This window comes from Cibotium barometz, chromosome 49 (assembly GCF_041138505.1).
Source record: "Cibotium barometz isolate CiBa-2024 chromosome 49, ASM4113850v1, whole genome shotgun sequence".
NCBI classification, from domain to species: domain Eukaryota; kingdom Viridiplantae; phylum Streptophyta; class Polypodiopsida; order Cyatheales; family Cibotiaceae; genus Cibotium; species Cibotium barometz.
The window spans coordinates 41752950-41775945 of record NC_141094.1 but is presented as its reverse complement, the minus strand read 5'-3'; the positions used below and the strand labels follow the sequence as shown (position 1 = coordinate 41775945).

At 47.8% G+C, this 22996-nt stretch overlaps 1 protein-coding gene across 4 annotated transcripts in view; it reads right to left on the bottom strand.

The window, feature by feature from the left end:
• Nucleotides 1–704: 704 nt before the first annotated feature.
• LOC147610601 (Haloacid dehalogenase-like hydrolase (HAD) superfamily protein) overlaps nucleotides 705–22996 on the bottom strand; it is a 78254-nt gene continuing 55962 nt past the window's right edge. The window contains exons 9-12 of one of the 4 annotated variants that reach the window (XM_086786051.1): nucleotides 19771–19830; nucleotides 1408–1454; nucleotides 1229–1300; nucleotides 705–822 (exon numbers count right to left, since the gene is read on the bottom strand). In XM_086786051.1, coding sequence (XP_086642177.1) covers nucleotides 1252–1300; nucleotides 1408–1454; nucleotides 19771–19830 — 156 coding nt within the window. In that variant the 3' untranslated portion in view covers nucleotides 705–822; nucleotides 1229–1251. Of the gene's footprint in view, nucleotides 823–901; nucleotides 1301–1389; nucleotides 1455–18427; nucleotides 18776–18867; nucleotides 19831–22996 lie in introns of those variants that run through there. The other 3 variants (XM_086786050.1, XM_086786052.1, XR_015264011.1) reach the window with 3 other exon arrangements.

The window sequence follows — 22996 nt, the reverse complement described above, 5'->3', positions numbered from 1 at the left end:
ACCCTCTTGCTGAGCATTAGAACCGCCATCTTCGTCTTCAATCATGTGCACGGTCCCATTCTGTTCTCTACCACTCATTTTTTATTATTCTCTAGACACTCGTATGCATAGTGACCCTCTTTGTTGCATTTGTAATACTTCACCAAACGAGGCTTGAAAGGGTGATTGTTAATATTTTTAGATGTATTTCTTTCTTGTAGACATATCTAGCTTATTGATGTTCATATGTAGTTGGTTAGTTGCCACCACTACTAAATTTCGGTCTTTCAAATGATCTAGAGAAGAGTCACTATCTAGGGGTTTTTCATGTAGATGAAATTGGTGCTTTCAACTCCTTTGGAATACACGTTTTCCTCTCACAATTAATAGCTAAAGATATGGCAACGCTAAGAGAATGACAATGAAACACATCCATTTTGGCTCTAAATGGTTGGCTTCAAACCTGCTACAAACTTTCTTCTTTGCTCCTTTTTCCACGTTCTCTCTAAAGCTTGAATTTGTAACAAGGTTTGCCAAAATCGGTCTACATAAGCATACATATTCTCCTTCTCTAGCTGCCTAAAGATATCCTTTGCTACCTGGCTATGCTTTATAAGATGATGGTAGAAAATCTTTTCTAATCAATCTCTCATAAGATTTCCAAGACTTAGATTTACACCTACTCTATCTAGTGACATTCCATCACAAGGCTGCACTCCTAATCTACTCCTAATCTAAAAGTTACTAGCACACTTGACTTCATAATCTTGGAAAGTATACGCCTTCTTGCTAATCTTACTCTCCTTCTTGGACCCTCGAGCTTTAATAGTAGCCCACACTATCCTGCGAATACAATCTTCATTAGAGTGAAGAATTAGATCCAAAAATCTTCGTGTACAGGAATACGAGTGGCACATGAAATTCAGTCAAACTCAAGAATTTCAAATTCTGTGTTTTATAAAGAAGCATGACAATTCCAAGAATAAAGGAATGGGCTTAGGAAGGGTAACCGGCAAAGCCAGGATCTTTTCTGTGGAAACCAGGCTGACCAAGAACCATCCCCAGATATCACAGATGCTGGTGACAGGAAGAACTCATTCCAAGCTTTGATGATAACAGGCACACAGAGAACCATACACCAAGTCACATTCAAGACACTGCTCCTTACTGGCAGAGCCAGTACTCTACTATATGTCCGGTCAGACTTCTGTGAATAAAAAGCATTTGCAAAAGAAAAGATCTGGATAACCTATTGAAATAATGGTTGAGGATCTATATCACAGTTACAGCCTTCTCCATCAACTCCAGAAGATGTTGTAGCCTGTACAAATACAAGAACTTCATGAAAACAGTGGTTTAACACACACAGAGAGAACTTGCCAAGAACTTCAGAGCATAAAGATGAGTAACTGATATGTGCCCTACTACCTGACCCTCCCCAAATCTGCAAATATTCCCGATGCTCCTTTAAAATCCTGAAAGAGAAAACATTCAAGATTCTATGATACATAGGCAGGTCTGATTTTGAGAAACACTTGCAGCACAGCAACAACATTTGTGACACACGACTAAAAAAGACATAACAGAAGAAAAGGTATGACTTGCTATGTGGACAACTACCATGCACAAAATCATACATGACTAGCTATGCAGAATGATTAATATGATTTTCATGCACAAAATAATATGTGACTAATTGCAATAAACAAAGAAAAAACCAGAAGCTCAGGAATTTTTTCACGGCTGAAAGCCTGTCTTCATCCAAAACATTACATTCATAAGTTTCCATACAAGTGGATTCTGTGTTAGAGAGCTTCAATAGAGATGATTTCTGTGAATGTGAGTGCATCTGTGCATGAGCGAGCTTGTGAGTGTACTTTTGCATGATCTCCCAAGCGAACTTGGCTATAGTGGAGGATAGCCAGAAAAGAAACACTTTTGATGGCAATGAAGAGTACAAAAAAACTAGTACATCCCCCCCTCCCGCCCCACCTCCCCAAATACAAGGAGAAGATAGACTAGATCTCAACTTAAGGATCAGATGCTAACAGATTCACTCAACATGACTGGGAACAAGGCCAGGAATGGACAGTAAGATGAAAAGAAAAAGACAAGCAATAACAAGCAAAAAGAAGGGAGTAAAATCCAGAGCAAAGAAAAAAAAATTCCATTGTTTATTTGAACTCTCAAGCCTCAGAAGAGAAAGAACGTGTGGAAATGGTGTTAAAGCAGCCTCAACTCGATGTCTCCAAGACTTTCTGTTGGTGTGGAGTGACTCCGGGAACAAGTTGTGCAAGTACAGCACATGAGAATGAGACACAGAACTCCAGAATATATTGAAAATGAAAGAAGCAACCTATTTACATCAAAAGTTAGGGCATGGCAACAAATCCAACTGTAATGATATAAGCTTAAACCATAGTCTATAAGTGACACTTATTGCTAGGGGAAATGTCACCTAACTAATACTAATGCCTAATACACATTTCCAATAACTGCCACAATTCCCCTGTAGTGGAATGTGGATGTACAGACTCGCAACAACTCACAAATTGCATCAAGCTTAAAGCTTTGCAAAAAGCTTCAAACTTTTATCTGGGAAGCCACCCTTTATGAGAACAGGTACACTACTCTCTGCATTTTCCATTTCTACAAAGAACCTTCTCAACCATATGCATTCTACTGTGAATGTGAAGACTTCTCTCTGAACTCAGAATGTGGCCACAATGGATTGTTTCTTGCTAAGCCAAGAACCACTTGTAGATTGTCATGTATCATAATCACCAGCCCAACCTAGATCATTGTAGTGAATGTCACCTCCTCTTGCATAAAACAATCCAAGTGTTTGTGTGCCCTAGAGGTATCTAAAAATCCTCTTCATAGCTTTGTGCAACGATTTTCTTATGGAAATACCATAAGATATGTCAAGTTTGGTGTTGCATAGATAAATTAGACATCCAATGGTGGAGCGAAGCTAAAGCTTCCCCCCTGCATGACTGCACCTGCCCACCCCTCCTCCTTCGCCTGTGCATAGCCCCCCCTGCCTCACCTCGCTCCAGCGAACCCAAACCCCCCCCCTCCCCTGTGCGCAGGCCCCCCCTCTCCTTCGCCTCCTGCCAGTGCCCTCCCCCCCCCTCACCTCTCCTGGCCATCTGCGCCCCCCCTCCCTCTTCGCCTTCGCTTCCGCCCCCCGTTCCTGCCCTGCCCTCTTGCGCCTCCCCTGTCCCTCCCACTGCCCTCCTGCCCCACCCCCCCCCCCCTTCTCCCCCCTCTGCGCTCCCCCTAACAGGTTTTGTTCAAGATCGGAGTATTCTTGACAACATCTTCACCTTCCCGAAGGCGACCGCTTCATCAAGGATGCGGCAGCAAGACCTCATAGTGCTACTCCTAGACTTTGAGAAAGCTTATGATAGGGTTGATTGGACCTTTCTGAGGGCATGATGTGCTGGATGGGGTTCCCTGTGGAGTGGATCTATGGTGTACTCAACCTTTCACAGTCGGGTTCTCATTCAAGGAGCCCGAGGCGATAGATTCCCCCTTTCTTGCTCGGTCCGGAAAGGCTGTCCTCTGGCACCTTACCTTTTCCTATTCGTCACCGAGGCCATGAGCAGTTTTCTCTCAACTTAGGAGACAGTGCTCCCCCTCCATACTTAGGAGCTGATGGACCATACCTATCAGAGATGGGAATCTCCAGAGATTCGCTAAGGCGATTGAGATCTTTTGTCACATATGAAGAATGCTTATCAACTGGCACAAGTCGTTTGGTTGCTAGGTAGGCTCCGCACCCGCCCCGACTTGGCGCCGAGTTGAGGCTTTCCAGTGGATCCCAGGGGGCACTCTAGTCTACTATCTTGGATGCTAGGTGGGCATCAATATCTCTCCCGAGCAGCAACTCGCCCCTCTTCTTCTGAGCATTCGGAAGAAGCTTTTGTACTGGAATTCTGTGAGGCTCTCCTTAGCCACTCGAGTGGTGGTGGCAAACCAGGTCGTCCTTGCCACCATGTGGTACGTTACTTCTTGTTGGGCCTTCTCCCGAGCATGCATTGGTCACGTACCACAATTGATCTAGAACTTATGGGCCGGCAATGATGGGAGGCCTGGCCGGGCCAAGGTGGTATGGAGAGTGATCATTCAGCCACGACATAGAGGGGGCCTAGACATCATTGACCCCGCTATTCAGAGCCGTGCCTTGCTGGGCAAGCTGATTGTTAGAGGACTCCTTCCCGGTGGTGAGCCTTGAAGGGACTTCCTCTTGGCCCAGATTTCAGCCCGTACCCTCAGCCTAGGGGGCCCCTAGCTGCAAAGTACCAGATGGATCTTCACAGAGATGTGGGCCCGAGGATTTAGCCTAGCTTTTGAGGACAAATTTACAGCGAGCTTACTCTGAGCTTGGGAGCACCTCAGGCTGGCCCTTAGGCAGCTAGCTCAAGTAGCATGAAAGGAGCGTCTTTGGCAGCCATTGATCTTGAACCCCTCGTCCATTTACCCATTGGCCATATGTTAGGGGCCCGACCGCATGTATCATGGGGCGCGTTGAGCATAGGACCTGCCACGTCCCTTCGCAAATTGGCTTGCACACAGACAACTGCCCCCGGAGGTCCACAAGAGAGACCTTGCAGGGATCCGGGGTAGAGACAGACTCAACCTCAACATTGATTCTACTATTCCTCATCACAAGTGGTGGACACCTATCCCAGACTCGACCACCCCACAATGGCTAGGAGTGTTTACTAGGCATGATATTCTATTGGCAGTCCATGGAGCGGATGAGGGTTGTGGTTTGCTCACTTTTTCTATTGGTCCCCATGCTAGATTAGAGAGATCAGAGCCCCCCTTGGAGGATTTCAGTGGCTGCACCTAATAGAGGGTGAGGGTGAGGATTTCAGTGGCTGCACCTAATAGAGGATGAGGGTGATTGGATTTCATGCACATGAGTGACACACACACCCCCCGTCGGCCAACGTGGCCAGGGAGATACTCTAGCGGCTATGGATTTGGGAGAGCCGACTTCTCACGTGCCTCCAGTGGGACCCGAGAGAGTGGAATTGGCAAGATCCTGCTAATCGGGAGGAGACTCTAGATGCCCCCTTTTTCACATACACAGCATGGCTAGGCCGCGGGCGAGATTGATGGCACCCCGGCAACAGCAGTACATTGACAGTGACAGGGCCTCTCCTAGCTTTTTCGCTCACATTTTTGGAAGAGGCTCTGGGAAAGTATTTGGCCTTGAAAGATCACCCTCTTTCTTTGGCTGATGGCACATCGGAGCTTGGTGGTTGGCACGTGGTTGGCCATTGGTGGTCAACCAGAAGCTTGTTTGATGTGCGGCCACCCTCATGAGTCTAAGCGACACTCTCTTTGGATTGCCCAAAGGATGAGCAAGTTTGGCAGCAGATTCTCCACATCTTCACAATGGACAAGACCTCAACCCGTATCATTGCATGTAGCACTGTTGCTTGGGCCACAGGGGCTGAGGTTGTGAGGGCTTATGAGGAGGAAGCTAGGGGGCTAGCCCTTCATGTCTCTCACCTCCGTATTTCGGCAATACCAATCCCAATCCCACTTACTGATCACTCGAGGTTAGGCTCATGTCAGAGATGGGAGATTTGCAGTAGCATTGCAACCTAGCACATATGGAGAGCTAGATGCAGCGAAGCCGTCGAGGGTACCCACACTCCGCCTACGGAGTCCATCAAGAGCATTTGGCTCAACATCATCCATACCCTCCGCGGTCAGTGGGGGGAGTTGCAGGGTGGCTCTGACCGCATGCGGAAGCGACGGGAAGCTTTCTTGAGGCTCTAGCAGCCTGGCTCTTTTCTCACCAATAGAGGTGGTGAGATCCCACTTGGCATTACAGACCACCTATGTGCTTATCCCCCCCCCCTCTCCCCCTATATGAGATCGTGATGCCCTCCTCTTTGATGATTGCCCACGCCCCGCCACATTTAGTGGACCGAGGCGGTCCCATAGAGATCCATGCCTCATGGAGATCCTTCCGTACGACGCGACAAAGGCCGAGAGGATGGCTACTCCTCGTATTCACGGTATTGGCATAGATGGGCAATAAATGGCTGCCAATGCATAGTGAACACATGGCCTCAAGCTAACTGCCTCCCAAGAAGTCACTAATTCCTCCAAAGGAACGAAACATATGACCATTTCCTTTAACCAGGATTCCGCAATATAAGTCACCACCGTATCCACCCATATGGATTCATCTGCAACAAAATCCGCCCATGGGCTCTCCATCGTCGTAACTTCCGCCCGAAAGGTCGGAATCACCAACTGATCATCTGCCACTGGTTCAATCGGACCCTCCAGAGTGTCAACTTGATTCCATCCACTTGTTGAATTACCCATTTCTGATCAATTGGTAACTTCCCATAATATGGTTTCAACCGGAATCCATTCACCGGCTTAGGCAATGGTACACCATCTATTGTGACCAGAGAGAAGATCCACGGGCCAACCTTAGCTAAAATACAGTAGGAACCTACCCATCGTAATTTTAATTTCCCACGATGTGGGCCCATCCGAGAGTGGCAGAGCAATATCAAGTCTCCTACTTCAAAAATTTGAACTTTGTGCTGTAGTCCACCCAGAGTTTGCCCCTACGTTCCACTACTTCCGACATCCAAGAGCTTCGGAATCAACTCTCGTCCAAGGCCATTAATTGATTCAATCTATGACGTAGGGACTCTTCGATGGGAAGGCAAGCGAAAACAGCTACTCGAAGACTGGGCACAATGAACTCATGGGTATTACCGCTTCCAAACCATACACCAGGGAAAAAAGAGTTAAGCCGGTAGCAACATTGTAAGCGGTTCGGAAAGCCCATAATGCTAAGTGAAGCTTTTGATCCCAATTTGTCTCATTCTCATTGACCACTTTCTTCAAGATCTTCTGGAGGATTTTAATGGTGGATTCCGCCTAACCATTTGCCTGCGGATAATAAACCGTGGACTTCTTATGAATAATCATATGGTGCACCGTCAAACTGCGGATTACAGCATTAAGAAAATGTCCACCTTGGTCACTTACTAATTCAATCAGGCAACCATAACGGGTCATAATCATTTCATATAAGAACTTTGCTACTGATTCCACCTAGTTATCTCTCAAGGCACGAGCTTCCACCCATTTGGTGCAGTAGTCAGTAGCCACAAGAATGTATTTATTACCAGTATTCTGGGCAGGAGGTTTAAAGGGACCAACAAAATCAAGCCCCCAGTTTTGGAAAGGCTCCAGGAGTAAGACTGGGTTGCGGGATATCCTATTCGCGGCTGCAAGATGGCCCAAGCGATGGCATACATCGCTTTCGAGCCACTTGCCATGCATCTTTAAAGACTGTTGGCCACCAAGTCCGGCCTGAAACACTTTTCGCCCTGTGATATCACCGGAGAAATGTCTACCAGTAATGCCTTGATGGGCTTCTGCCAAGACAGCTCGTTGCTCATGTGTGAGTACACATCTTCTGAGTACCTGGTCTATACCCATCTTATATAATTGGCTAACAATAGTTATAAAAGTTTTGCTTCTTAATGCCAATTGTTTCCGCTGGTCCCATGTCATGGTAGTCAGAAAATTGCCTTGTGTGAAGAACATCAGCATTTCCTCATACCAATCCATCGGAGCTGGAATTACTTCCACCGAAAAGATATCAACATCAGGGAAAGAATCAAGAACACCAATGGGAGCTTCACCTGTTTCAATTTGCGACAAGGAATCAACGACCGCATGCACCTTTCCAGGGTGTGGCAGATTTGAAAGGTGAACTCTTGAAGAAGCACCATCCACCGGGCCAGCTTGCCCGTCAAATTAGGTTTATTGATTAAATATAGAAAAGCCCGATGATCCACATGAAATGTGAATTCATTACCTAGCAAGTAATGTCTAAATCTATTGACAGAATAGATCATCCCGAGGGCTTCTCTTTCCGTAGTGGATTTATTTCCACTCGGGCTGGATCCCAATCTAAGTCTGCCAAAGGTCAGTTCTCCACCATCCACAGTCTGTACTCACATAAACTGGAATCAATCAAGACAAGGTCAATAAACCACTCCTTGCCACCAGAGGCAACCACCCTAATCCGCTGCCATCTAAGAATATCAATCTCTGGGACTGAATCATGTGTAACTGGCCTCTATCACCCCTGGAAGTAAGAGATGCCATAATCAGAAACTCCTCTGGTAACCATGAGAGGAACTCCTATCGGTGCGAACTGGGCCTGCCAAAAGGACTCGGAAGCCCCCTCAAAGTGATGATCCAATCTCAACAACCATCTTCTATGTACCTCGTCTATACCCATCTTATATAATTGGCTAACAATAGTTATAAAAATTTTGCTTCTTAATGCCAATCGTTTCCGCTGGTCCCGTGTCATGGTAGTCAGAAAATTCCCTTGCGTGAAGAACATCAGCATTTCCTCATACCAATCCATCGGAGCCGGAATTACTTCCAACGAAAAGATATCAACATCAGGGAAAGAATCAAGAACACCAATGGGAGCTTCACCTGTTTCAATTTGCGACAAGGAATCAGCAACCGCATGCTCCTTTCCAGGGTGTGGCACCATCCACTGGGCCATCTTGCCCGTCAAATTAGGTTTATTGATTAGATATAGAAAAGCCTGATGATCCACATGACATGTGAATTCATTACCTAGCAAGTAATGTCTAAATTTATTGACAGAATAGATCATCCCGAGGGCTTCTCTTTCCGTAGTGGAGTAATTCCCACTCAGGCTGGATCCCAATATAAGTCTGCCAAAGGTCGGTTCTCCACCATCCACAGTCTGTACTCACATAAATTGGAATCAATCAACACAAGGTCAATAAACCACCCCTTGCCCACGAGAGGCAACCACCCTAATCCACTACCATCTAAGAATATGAATCTCTGGGACTGAAGGAGCATCAATCCTGTGTAGCTGGCCTCTGTCACCCCCGGAAGTAAGAGATGCCATAACCAGAAACTCCTCTGGTAACCATGAGAGGAACTCCTATCAGTGATGAGAACTGGGCCTGCCAAAGGACTCGGAAGCCCCCTCAAAGTGATGATCCAATCTCAACAACCACCGTAAACGGATAGCCGCATCAATCTCGGTCTGTCGAGAATGCACGAAAGTGAGCCCTCCAATGCGTTGGGCAAGGTCAGGGTCGGGATATGGCACTGAATGGAGACCTCCAAGTCCGCACAAGGCGAGTAGCACAGAGTGAGTAGGACCTGCATCCTAGCGAGCCCAAGAGATGTAAGATCGCTCACCATCCATGTGTCCAAAAGTGTCTCGGATGTGGGGATTCCATAGGATAGGCTGTCGCTCAATGTCCTCTGTAAGTGTGGGCTCTGGGTTAAAATGAGGCATCGTATGAGATAATGCCAAACATGCAATAAACTACTACGAAAGGCCGAATGAGGCAGCTAGTAGCTAATAGCAGTGAAAATCCATCTAATAGAAGGCCTCCAATCTCCACCAAGGCAAGGGTGACAATGACACACACCATCCCGAAGTAAGATCTTCCAGGTGTGATCTCTTCCAGGCCTCCAATTTCGCAAATAAAACCTTGCTCTATGTCTCATGATCTACGATGCCGAAACCCCCATCATGTGTCGGTAGAATAACTGTATCCCAAGCCACTCTAGCTCTCGTATCCGAAGTGCCATCAAGCCATGGCCAACAGAACCTGATGAACTACCAAGGCCCTGTCAGACAAAGGAAGTCTAGATTTTTTTTTTTTTCCGAGAAAAGATCCTTTCATTAGTTATATAAAAACGCCCGTAGGGCTACAAAAGATCTCTCCTGCTCATAAGAGAAACAGAGCAGTGAATACAGCAAGGCAGCCCGGGAGACTCTCCCTAGGTGCTGCAAAATACAAGCATCAGTACAAAGGACTGAGGGGCTAAATCATACAATAGGAGGGGGGAACAGCCAAACAGGTGGCCTGTAATGCCAACGGGGGGATCCCGTGTGTAAGGTATAGAAGGGGCCGGTGCACCAGGTGGTGTGAAAGGCCTGGCGCCGCAAGATCGCCTCATCCGAGTCACCCCGGATACGGTCATACTGTCCTCGCAGGGTGTGGATCAACTCCTGCCAAATCCCCCGTACAGTCTGTGCTGGTGGCTCTAGTCTCCCCTCAAAGGCCGTGAAACACCGGGCCCTTCAGGTGAACCAGATGGTGAGGCTGCTGAGGAGCTCCCATCGTAAATCCCTCTCCTGTGTCCAGCTGGCGGACGAGAAATCCGGTGACGGAACCAGGCGAGGCTGGCCCCTAATGAATCTGATGGCCTGACTGTCCTGCTCCATCTCATAGCCCATAGCAGGCCCTGACGAAGTCGACCAAGCAGCGGCACCCCACGTAAACATACCCTCTGGAGAGAGGGGGACCAGAATACGTAGCATCCGCAGCCAAATCTGCTGCGCCTGAGGGCAATCCCATAGGCAATGTCTCTGTGTCTCCATAGGGTGGCCGCATCGGACGCAGGCCGCCGAAAGACCGCTGTAAACAAGCCAAGCCAACTGCTGAGCCCCTGTGGGCGACCAGCCACTGGAAAGTCGAGATTCTGTGGGCCTGTCGACTAGCCCAAAGCCGAGCCCAAAAATCCTCCAGGAACTCCTGTGAGAGTCCCTGTAGCCGCCAGTGCCCCGCTGCAGCTGGAGATACCATCCTCCTCGCCGTCAAAATATGCCGCCCCAGCCGAACAGTATACTGGAAAAAGGTGATCTCTGTGGCCTCAAGGGATGCATAAGGATCATGCCACTCGTACTCCCCAGGGTCCCACTGTAGCCGGGCCAAGGGGCGCGCTGCATATGCCCATATGCGCCAATCCAGGAGCACATCTGCAGGGTCGGGGTCAATATGCCACTTCCGTGAAGCGGCGGCCACTACCCGTATCCTCTGAAAGGTGCACTCTGCAACCAAAGGCGACTCCACCTCCACTCTCTGAAAGTCTGCCCTCATCCTGAATCTCATAGTAGAGGCATCTGCCATCCTCAGTGCAAGCTTTGACAGCAATATGGATCTCCAACTGTGTAAAGGCTCCCATCCACCGTGGGGCCACTATCTCGAAAGGCGTGAACCACTCCTCTGTGAGTGCCTCCTAAATATCATCCCTCATAATCAACCCCCCTCTGAAGTGACTCAGCCTCTCCACCTGGATCTCCTCTGGGAGACTGCAGAAGGCCTGCCAGTCTCCAAAACTACGTGCTGGGCCTACCGCTAAAGGTCCCTAGGCTAGACGAGGCCGAGAACCCAGCATATGACCCTGCTCTGTGCGAACCGCTGGGCTCCAGATGAGCGGCTGTCTGGCCCGCTCCTCAACACAAGGAGGAGGTCGCTGAGAGAGTCCCGGTCTCAGCAGCTCCCAAGCTCTCAGGATGCTCAAAGCAAATCTGTCCTCCCATCCTCTACTGAGGCCTATCCTCCTCATCTCTATGAAGATCCAACGAATCTCTGGTGCCCAAGTGCCCCCTGCTGGGGGGCCCCGAGCCTGCAGCCGCTGCAAGAGAAGCTCTTTCCACGGCTCTGCGCCTGGAAGCAGCCCCCGAACAATAACCTTCCCCAATAAGGCTCTACTCTGATCGACTGGATCTATAATGCCCAAGCCTCCCTGAGCCAGCGGGCAGTGTAATAACTGCCCATGCAACCTTTGCCCGGGCTGGCTGACCGTCCTGCCCAGACCAAAGAAAGTTCCTGATCAGCCTCTGCACCTAGCTGATACAAGAACTCGAAAAGATCCAGCAAGACGTAATGTACCACATGGTCACTAACAGCACCTAATTTGCCACCACCACCCTCCCAGCCAAGGATAGTCGAGCTGTACTCCAATACAAAAGCTTCTTCCGAATGCTCAGAAGAAGCGGGGCAATCTGCTGCTCAGGTGACAAATCTAGTCCAATCTGGCATCCCAAATACCGCACTGCTGTGCCAGGAGGAATCCATCTAAAACCGGGTTCCGGGCTCCATGCCGGAGTGGGAGCGCTGCTGATCCAAAAGGCCACTGTCTTGCGCCAATTGATCAATGCTCCCGAAGCTGCACTAAAAACCTGGAGCGACTACTCTGTCCGAAGAAGATTGGCCTCTTGGCCATGCAAAAATAAGCTCGTGTCGTCAACAAACTCAGCATCGAGCAGGTCCTCCCCCCGGACTGGGAGCTGGAGTCCTCTCAAACCAACCTCCTCTGCCGTCAAATACATGCTCATAGCCTCAGCAAAGAAGAGAAAAAGAAAAGGGGCGAGGGGACACCCCTGACGGACTGATCTGGTCAGCTCGAAACTCGGCCCTCGTCCTCCTGCAATCAACACCTGGCTACGAGCTGTGGAATACAGAGCCGCCACCCCTCTAATCCAGCCTGGCTCAAAGCCCAGGGGCAGCATGGTGCCCTCTAAGAAACCCCAATCAACTCTATCGTATGCCTTCTCAAAATCGAGAAGCATCACGACCAAGTCCTCACCAAGAAATCTAGCTCGGGCCGTCGTCTCCCAGAAAGTAAAGATGTTGTCAAGGATACTGCGCTCCTTGACGAATCCTGTCTGGGTAGCATGAATCAACTCCCCCAGGAAGGGCTGGATCCTCAAACTCAAGGCCTTGGCTAAGACCTTGTAGACAGTATTGAGGATCGTAATAGGTCTCCAATGCCGAATATCATCTGATACTCCCTCCCCCTTGGGGATAAGAAAGATCAAGCTCTCTGAAAAGCTCTGTGTCATCACCCCAGTGTCCAAAACATACTGAAAGCCCCTGCGGAGGCCTGGCCCCAAAAGGTCCCAATAGCGCATAAAAAAGGCCGACGTCAGTCCGTCCTCCCCTGGGCAACTATGTCGCGGCAGGACCCTCAAGGCCTCGGCAAGCTCAATCTCTGAAAGAGGCGCACCAAGAACTGTACGCATACGATCTGTGACCCTCCTCTGCACATGGGCCCACACAGTCTGTCTGCAAGCATCCCGATCCTCAGTGGCTGGCTCCGCTGAAAGCAGGTCTCTATAGAATGCAGTGGCAATGGCTCTGATCTCCCCGGGCTCAGTAGCTACCGATCCATCCGGCCTACCAAGCTGACGGACTCCTGCTCGAGCATGGCGGGGTCCAGTGATCTCAAAAAACTCCCCAGTCACTCTATCACCATGCTGCGTCCACTGAGAGGCCTGACGACGATAGTAAAGCTCATGTCTCTGCTCCTCTGCCTCTCTAACCTCTTGGCGTGCCTGGCTCAGCTGGGATGCCACCCACTCACATGCAGGCTGCTGCTCCTGAAGGCGCTGAAGCGAAGCAAGGCTGCGTCTCAGCCGATGCTCCCGCTCGCGAATCTCTCCCAGCCGTGTCAAAGCTGCAGCGTGTAAAAAAGAGCTAAGCTCAATGAGTCCCTGGGCACACTGGCCTGCTGCATCCTGGTCAGAGCACTGACTATCATGCCAGACCCTCTCAATGTCCTCAGCGAGACTGGGATCTGTAAGTACCCTCTCTGGGATCCTCAACTGCAAGCTGGGCTCCCGTGTCCTCTCCTCCAATGTCAAGATAACTGGCGCATGATCTGAAAATGAGGTGCCAGCGAGAATGCCGACGGAGCCCCCTCGCTCCCCTAACCAGTCGCCCACATAAAAGCGATCAATCCGTGATAGATTAGTCCCTCCCTGCCGGCGATCCGACCGAGAGAAACTAAGACTGTCCTGAGAGCGGGAGAAGGCCCCATGCTGCCATGCATCAGTGATCCTCAGTGACATGCAAAACCGGTCCCAAGCTGTAAGCTCCGTGCCGTGCACTGTAACATGACTGCCTCCCACCCTATCGGCCGGGTCCTCAAGCATGTTGAAGTCTCCCCCGACACACCAATGTGCGGCCTCTGGCAATGCATCCGTAACCTGGGTCTAGAACTCTGCTCTGGCACTAGCATGGTTGGGCGCATAGACGTTGAGCACACCCAATAGCTCATCATGTATCCTCAGAATGACATACTGTGCTCTACCAGGCACAATGATCCCACGATCCACAATGGCCTGCCGCCATACATCTGCAATGACCATGCATACTCCTCCCTGTCCACCCAAAGGACCAAACCCTGCAGACCAAAAGGTGTCCCATCTACCAGGCATCACCGAACCATATCTCCGGATCCTGCTCTCACCCAAGTGGTGCTCCTGGTGGAATGAGCCTGGAGGCGTTCCACCTCTGCGGTGAGGCTCGCTTCCTCTTCCGGCGAAAGAGAAAGCCTAATGGGGGTGTCCTCAGGGGCGGGCGAGGGGGTTGCGGGGGAGTCCCTCTGAGGCGGGGCGGGAGGAGCCTCCATCAGAGTCTGAAGCTATGGCGAAGGCGAGGCGAAAGCAGAGATCCTGCAAGAACCGAGCTGCACACAGAGAGGCGGAAGACGAAAGCCGGAGAAAAAAGGAAAAAACCCCCCTGGGGGCGGAAATCAGCAAGAAAAGGGAGGGGGGGGGGCGAAGCGGCGAAGGAGAAGCCCTAGGGGGGGGGGGGGCGCGGGAGCTGCGCGCAAGAGGGGTGGGGGGCAGAAAGAGCTGGCGGAGGGGGGGGGTCGGGGCACTGCAGAGGGGAGGTGCGCGAGAAGGGGGGGGGGGCGCGAAGGCGAGGAGGGCGGGCAGTGCAGCGAGGGAGGGGGGCGGGCGGCGTAGTAGCGAAGGCAGGCGGGGGGGGCAAGGGGAGGCGCGAAGGATGAGGGGGGCGCGAGGGGGCGAGCAGGCAGGTAGGCAGGGGGGCGCAGGAGTGCAGGTAGCGCAAGCAGGGAGGGGCGGGAGCTTCAGCGAGCCACAGATCCAGTTGAACTCCAAAAACCCAACTTTCTCCTAATAGAGGAGATCACTCGGACAAACTTCTGGGCTACCGATATGTCAAGGCCAACTTGGAGACCTAAATAGCGAGCACTCTGCCCGCAACCAATCCAAGTGAATCCCCACTATTGACACCCAGTAGGAGAAGCCAGAGGATCGGTAAGGAAACCCAAAGACTTGTTCCAATTGATCTTTTCTCCAGCTGCCAAGCAAAAAGTATCAAGAACAACTCACACATGCTCCAAGGCCTGCTCATTATCCTCTACATACAGAGCTGTATGATCGGCATACTCCTGCATCAAGGAGGTCCTCGGGTAAATCGAAAGGTAACGTCAGGCCATGAATCCCTATAGTGCCATCTCAGAGAAAATAAGACATGGCCTCGGCAACGAACAAAAACAAACAAGGAGAAAGAGGACATCCCTATCTCACAAACCGCTGCAAGTGAAAAGAATCACCCATACGGCCTCGAATAGTCACTCTGACTGGCACAACGATAAAGGCCCGACACCCTCGTAATACACTCCTGCGGAAAGCCAAGCCTGCTAAGAGTGCCCTCCAAGAAAGACCAGTCCACTCTGTCATATGCTTTCTTGAAATCCAAGCTGAGCCCACTCTGTAGCCTCGAAGAAGGTGAAGATATTGTCCAAGATGCTCCTATCTTGAACAAAGCTTGTCGCAGTGTCATGAATAAGCTCTCGGAGGAACGGGTGAAGTCTGTTGCAAATCAAATTTGCCAACCCCTTATAGACGGTCAACAATAAAGTGATCGGTCTGCACTGTCGCAATTCCGAGTTGTCACCCCCTTTTGGAAGGAGACAAATCAAGCCAGATGTCATGCTCTGTGGCATCCTGCCAGAGTAGAAAATCCTCTGAAAGGCCAAAAGAAGAGGGTTCTCCAGCGACTCCCAAAAAGGGAGAAAGAAGGATCGAGAGAGACCATCCTCACCTGGACAAGTGTGTGCACTCTGTGATACAAGAGCAGCTGCCAACTCCATTTTTGTGAAAGGGGCCAGCAAACGCCTACCCATCTCCTCTGTGACCATCCTGGGAGTGCAACTCCAGACTCTCTGTCTAGCGAATTTGACCTCTACAGAATCTGCCTCAGCAGAGAATAAGGTAGAGTAAAACTCAGTGGCCACCCACAAAACCTCATCTGGTACTGTACGGACTTAGCCTTGGCAATCTCTCAAAGCCCTAAGCTGATGTTGACAAGGCCTACCTAAAACCCTAAGAGAAGGCTAAACAGCCAGAAAGTCTGTGAAAGGAGGTCTCATGCCAACTATCCAAACAACGTGCCAAGAACATCAACTGATCCCAACCTTCCTGCTCAGCCGCTGCAATCCCAGCAAAAGATTACAAGACACTCCACAAAATTCAAATGAGGTTCTTTTCAAGTCCCACTTTAATAGTCAAAGATGTTATTGTGCTTAATCTAATAATATGCACCAATATAAGCAACCTTCTAGCTAGAGGTTGGTCACATGCTCCTTATTGTCATATGTATACCTGATTTTTTTTGCTTATGACAATCTCAACACATAGTCACAAAGCACTCATAAAGGACATCGGGATGCTCATTATAGCACGTCGGCATTTCGCATTCACATTCTACAATGTAACTATGTCAGCTCCCATGTTGAGTGTGCTGTATTCAGATATGTTTTATCTTCCAATACAAAAATTGAGGACAGAGTGATTCGAAAGTCTATTGCCAATTTACCGAGAATCCACGACAAGAGCATGTCCCTCATATGCAGTCTCAGGTGATCATAATACACCTATTGTAGGTAGTGTTTCTCTTCCTGTGTAAATGTGCCATAAGAAATATCACCTGCTAGAGCTTCGTAGTTGATGTGCCACTCTCAGTGGGTTGGTGAATATTTTTAACGGTGCAAATCTTACTTGTGTTGGGGGGTCACATGGTGTTGGTGTTGGAAATAAGTGCACACTAGGTGTACTATTTCTCTAGTCTACATTTGTCTAGTTTCAGTTTTGTCTTGAGTCTTGAGTGTGTGCCATGTGGCACCTCTACATTTATCCCATAAGCACTCTGGCTCATGGTCTTGTACTTGGCCCTATTTATTCAAGGGTCACATCAATGGAAAGTATCTCTCAGTTTTGCTTCATTCCTTTGCAGTCTTCCTCATGTTTTAGTTTAGTATGATACCATGCTAGATTTCTAACATGGTATCAGAGCCATGAAGATCCCTCTTCTCTCCCCTCAGTCTGCTGCAACCATAGCTGCGTCATCCCAGATATCTTCTACCTCTGCCCCGCTATCCTTTTCCTGTTTCTGCCCACTTGCTGCTCCTGCTCCTGCGCAATCTCTGCTCCGCCATATTTCTGTCGCCACAATTCAGCTGCAGCCTGCTGCAAATCTGCGCCATCTTCCCCTGGACTGCGCCCCCTTCTACGCCTCTGCCTCTTCATCTCCAGCAAGGCCTGCGCTGCATCTGCCCCGCCATCTCCTGCTGGAACTGCCCGCTTGTCTCCTCAGCCTCTGGCCGCTCCTGTTTGCCCTGCCATTCTCTCGTTGCTGCGTGTTCGTGGAGCTGCTGTCTATACCAGGCCGGGTGCTACTGTTCATCAGTCAGTTTGTGCCTCATCATCTTCTCCTCCGGCCTCCACTCCAACTTCCATGTCTCCATCTTCTACTCCAGCAACCTCTACAGCAGCAGCTCAAGGCACTCTCCATCTAAGAAGTATTTTCAGTCTACTCTCTATTTCTTGAAAAATCAAAAATCTCAGTTCTGAATTTCATTTACTTCTCTATCTTGTACGGGATTAGACACTGCCAAATATGGTAAGACCTTCCCATCTCTCTCATAATTGTCTATGCTTTCATGCTATCTACCACCATTGATCACCAATGCTGTAGATCATGGGGTAATGTCATGACTATTTGTCTACATAGACTTATCTTTGTCCCTATCCAAGAGGCACCCCTGCATTACTCACTCTAGCAGGAGGATTGCCCTTGAGGAGGGATTATCTATCAAGGTCCATCTCTCTGTCTATCTACAATCAGTTAGTCTCTCTGTCTATGTGTCTATCTTGTGTGATCTTACAGTCACATGTCTCTGACACTCTGTCTATCAGTCTATATGCCTCACTTTTGTGGATTAGCTACCCACATTCTCTTGGCATTTTCTGTCTATGTCCCCATTTATCTTCTATCTGTCAGACTCTCTCATGTCTATCTGACAGTCTCTCTCTCTGTGGGACCACTCTACTGGCTGATTGTCTCTCTCTGTCTGTCTATGATCCACTCTTGTACCTACCCTTGTGGACCCATATGAGGATATCACTTGAGGAGGGGTGTCTCAGGATCTTTGTCTGTCATGTCTTATGTCTTGTCTCTCAATCTATAGGTCTTTATGTCTGTCTTCTAGTCTTGTCTTTCTGTCTTCCTCCTAGTGTCCACTTAAGGAGGGTGTTGGAAATAAGTGCACACTAGGTGTACTATTTCTCTAGTCTACATTTGTCTAGTTTCAATTTTGTCTTGAGTCTTGAGTGTATGCCATGTGGCACCTCTACATTTATCCCATAAGCACTCTCGCTCATGGTCTTGTACTTGGCCCTATTTATTCAGGGGTCACATCAATGGAAAGTATCTCTCAGTTTTGCTTCATTCCTTTGCAGTCTTCCTCATGTTTTAGTTTAGTATGATACCATGCTAGATTTCTAACAGTTGGGTGACGGTCCTTCCATTTATCCCACATGGTCTGAAAGCCTATGGATAAAGGCCATGAAGGGCTTCTGGATGACTTCATCCCGAAGGCTCAGCCTTTCAGAGAAGTGAGAGCTGGCTGGCAGTCTGGTGGGGGTGTGGCTGCCAACCTCCCATGGGTTGTGTACAGATATGGGTGCCTCTGTGTGTTGCCGGGACAAGTTAGGTTTGGGTAGCGCTGGGTGGAGAAGTAGAAACGCCTCTCTGACAGAACTCTGCAACTTGACAGAAAGGCCAACATGGAGAAGAAGCTCTTAAAAATGTCGTCATTCTTCAGCACATCTCCAGTCCTGTAACGTTCACATCACAGGAATGTCAAACGAAGAGAACAATCGAACAAAATGTAGTGCCGCCATGGTAATACCAATACAAAGTCTGCTACCTCTATTATTGATAAGCACAGAGACAGCATCCAAGTATGGAGCACCCATACAGAACATGCTTCAAGAATGTTCATCACTTTTCCTCGTTCTTATTTGCTTCAAGAACATTCGTCACTTTTCCTCGTTCTTATTTAGAACAAGCCTGAATTGCATTTCTTAATACGCAAATGGAAGGGTGAGCAAAAGATATAAATAAGTCCCAAATCTGTTGCTTCCTGTTGCTTTTCAAATCCTCTTTAGCATGTAAACTTTGTTTCTTTATTTTATTAAGAACCTGAATTACATTGCTCAAGAAGAGATTTATGAAACAAATAAACTACTATCATTTTTAAAGTCGGAACTTAAACAACATATACATATCTATGTAGAAGGATAAGGTTTTAATTGAGAAAAAGTAGAGGTGTTTTTATTTTCCATGCATCGCCTCAAAACTGTGTTTTCCTCATGCAAAATGGTTCCACGGATGTGATCTTGTGTGTCATGAAACCCATCTCTCTGCGTGTTTGGTAAGGGTTGAAAATGCAAGAAGAATCTGTCTAATCACTCCAGGAATTTGAAGTACCAATCAAAACCTTGAAGAAAGAAAGCCACTGTGCCCAACATTGCCATAACCTGGTAGACCAAGAGGTGATGGAGAATTTCCAGAATTTCCAAGGATGCACATATCCTGGCATATTTCTGCATTTTCCTGAACCCTCTTATCTTCACCAAGAATCAACAGCATGCAAGATGTGTGTTACAACATTACCGCAAGTTGAGAATACATACGATTGCTAAAGATTTGGTTGTGTGCACTGTGCTAAATTTGGGAGGAAAATGTCACATGACCATTAACCGCACAAAATTTGATGTTATCATTTTGTAAACTAGAACATACTATAACATAGGAAGTGAGCACCTACTTGGTCTGCAGTAGAGGAGGTGTACGAAATTATGCATTTCATGCCAGCACCCAAGGCAGCCTACAGTGGAAAACAACTTCACTTAGCTGAATCAAAAACCAGGTCTCTCTAGAACAAGATCATAATATGCATGAGCTCTCTCTGCCCCATTAAAAAATGTGGAAGGCAAGGCATCCTTCAATGGAAAACCACTTCACTTATTTGAATCAAAAACATGAAAAAAACATAAAATATAAGCACAGCAACCTCTAGTTTATCTCTCCATTGTACACCACCTGTCTCATAGATCCGTTGGGTCTTTTGCAAGACATATATATCTCTTCTTCTTCTCCTTGTATTTAGGCCCATTAGTTTTCTTGCAGTCACAGGAACTCAGGCCATGCCTCTCTAAAACAAGATCATAATATGCATGAGTTCTCTCTGCCCCATCAAAAAATGTGGGAGGCAAGCCACTTTTTTTATTTCTTTCCACAAGGTTTCATAGCCGCCCAGAGGCAGCTTGGTCTTCCCACCCAAAGGTGTTACAACTTGTCGTTGCAAGGCAGCCACAATACCAACAGGGATTTGAACATAGATAAATGAATAAAACATTGAAAGATGAAGAGTACCACTCAATAAGAATTGAAATGCATATGTGAAGCGTATAGTCAGTAGGCCCTTTCCTGAGAGGCTATCACACCGCATTCCCCAACTAGGGGCTGAGAGTGCAAGTTTTTAATTTCCTCCAGAAAAGAGACTTCTATTAAGTAATGTAAACTCATACAAAGGGAGAGCTCCAACCAGAAGGTAAGGAGATCTCAAACAATCGAAGAAGAAAATACCATGGTTCCACTCTCATAAATATGCTGTGTTTTGTTTGCGTAGCTCTAGAAGATCCCTGTATACGGGCCCAGGTGGCCAAAAGAATATGAACAATGTCACTCCATATACTGCAAATACACTGGGTGTCATAAATATGAGTACCCTCGAAGGCCTCTGAGCATCTGGTCTTCCAGATATGCCATGCAAATACACTGGGTGTCATAAATATGAATACCCTCGAAGACCTCTGAGCATCCGATCTTCCAGATATGCCACGCCGTGATACTAGCAATAATATCCCCGCTGATGTCAATACTCAGCGGAGCTGGTGTGTATCATTAACTGGGGAATATCCTGAAGCAGACATCTCTGAGCTATGTCCCTATGGACAAGTATAACAGGATCTCCTCCCCTGCCCTCAAAAAGAAGCTGTGGGCCAGACCGAGTCAACCATGCAAAAGCGCCCCAAGTAATATAGACAGTAACACGATTCACTCCTCAATCTGCCCAAGAGCTGGGAGCTATAGATACCCAGTTTGCACTCCCATAAGCAATGATACACTGTCTCAGATGGATCTTGGCATCTAAAGCGGGGTCAACACCAAAAATAGATCTCCAGTGGTTCATTGGGGGGAGCACCACCATCTAAAATATAATATATTACTCTTTCAAAAAAAAGAAAAAGATAACACAGCATAATCCCTTCAAATAAATACAGTATGTGCGATGCAAATAATATATGCAGGTACACTGAAAAATAAAGAATTGAAAGTAAAGTAGTTTTAAAAATCCAACATTCGTAAAGTAATGCACACCAAGAGCTAAATCACGTATTTAAGAGGCGGTAGGACAGCGAATATACTTTTTCCTTCTCCTTACCTAAGAAGGATTTCTTGAAGAAGAGAAAGAAGATTGAACAGTAATCAAAAAAACTGGTAGCAGCCTAGCCTGTAGCCAACACAACTAGAGGTGAGAAGGGAAATGCTTTCGGGCCAGCTTTGTGATTCCATGATTATAAGGGACCTTCCTCGAGGCTGTTATATGACATCAAAGCAGCCAAAAAGTGACTAACCTCTCCATTTCACTGTTCATCCCAAAAAGATCATGTACATGAGTGCCAAGTGCGTTACACAGCATGAATTTTCTTACATGGTAACACAGCTTTGGCTTTGCACACTTATAATCACTGTTCAAACACAACTCTTGGGAGAAATCACTCAAAGAATGCACCCTCTACCTCGATAGGTTTGCAGAAAAGGACGATCACATCACACCCAAGAACAAGCCTCTTACCTTTGAGGAGTTTGGTTCATTAAAAGAAGCGGAACACCAAGTCAAGAATGATAATATTTATCACCAAAGCATAGGGCAAAGGCAATAATGAGGATCACATCACACCCAAGAACAAGCCTCTTACCTTTGAGGAGTTTGGTTCATTAAAAGAAGCGGAACACCAAGTCAAGAATGATAATATTTATCACCAAAGCATAGGGCAAAGGCAATAATGAGGGGCGAAACAAAAAAGGCTTCATAGTGACTCTTCAAAGAAGATCTGAGGCAAGTGCTTTTACTGCAACAAACATAAATTTTATGCCAATGAGTGTAGAAAGAAGCAAGCACGTGCAAAGGGTGGCAATCTGAAGACCCACGGAAAGAGAGTCTGCATAAACATCATAGAAATGAACATCTTCATTTCTCAGGCATGATGCGGATGCTGAGATAACATGTCACATTAAACTGAGCAGATCAACAGTGGGACCACCAACTCAGCACACGACAGAAAAATAGAAATGATTAACTGTGAAATTTTACAATGAAGGTAAATAATTCCTGAAATTCATAGTGAATACTATTGAGGACAATACCAAATACACGACTGAGGGGACACACGTGACTATTCTGTTGTTCCTCGGTCAAACACCTCTCATTTTCTCTTTGCTCCAAAATTTGTAGGAACCTCTGTGGGGAAAACGTGACAATACCTTCAACAAGGAAGGAGTTGTGATGCCAATGAGGTGATAGCTCAAGTGGTGAATGTGTTTGCCTAGGACCAAGAGGTCTTGGGTTCAAAACCCCCCTTGGTGCTTCGTCAGCGGCATCGCCTACGGGTGGATACTTAAGCACCTACGGGCAGTGAAAAATTGGTAACTATGGGCGAATCTTGGGCCACAGGCCAGTTGAAAAAAAAATGAGTGAGTTGTGATTCATGCTAACATGAGAGGCCAGGTGGTTGGTGGCGGAATCAAGCCAAATGGTTTCTGTGAGCCCTCATGGTGTTTGTTACTTCTGGTTTAAGAGGGCCAATCAGCAAGGAATTTCAGAGGTGACTTTCAGAAAGGGTGACATCTTTCAAGAGGTGACAAAAATAGGTGCAGCAGAGGTTGAAGTCCATAACACACAAGTACACCCTCCAGTTCCATCACAC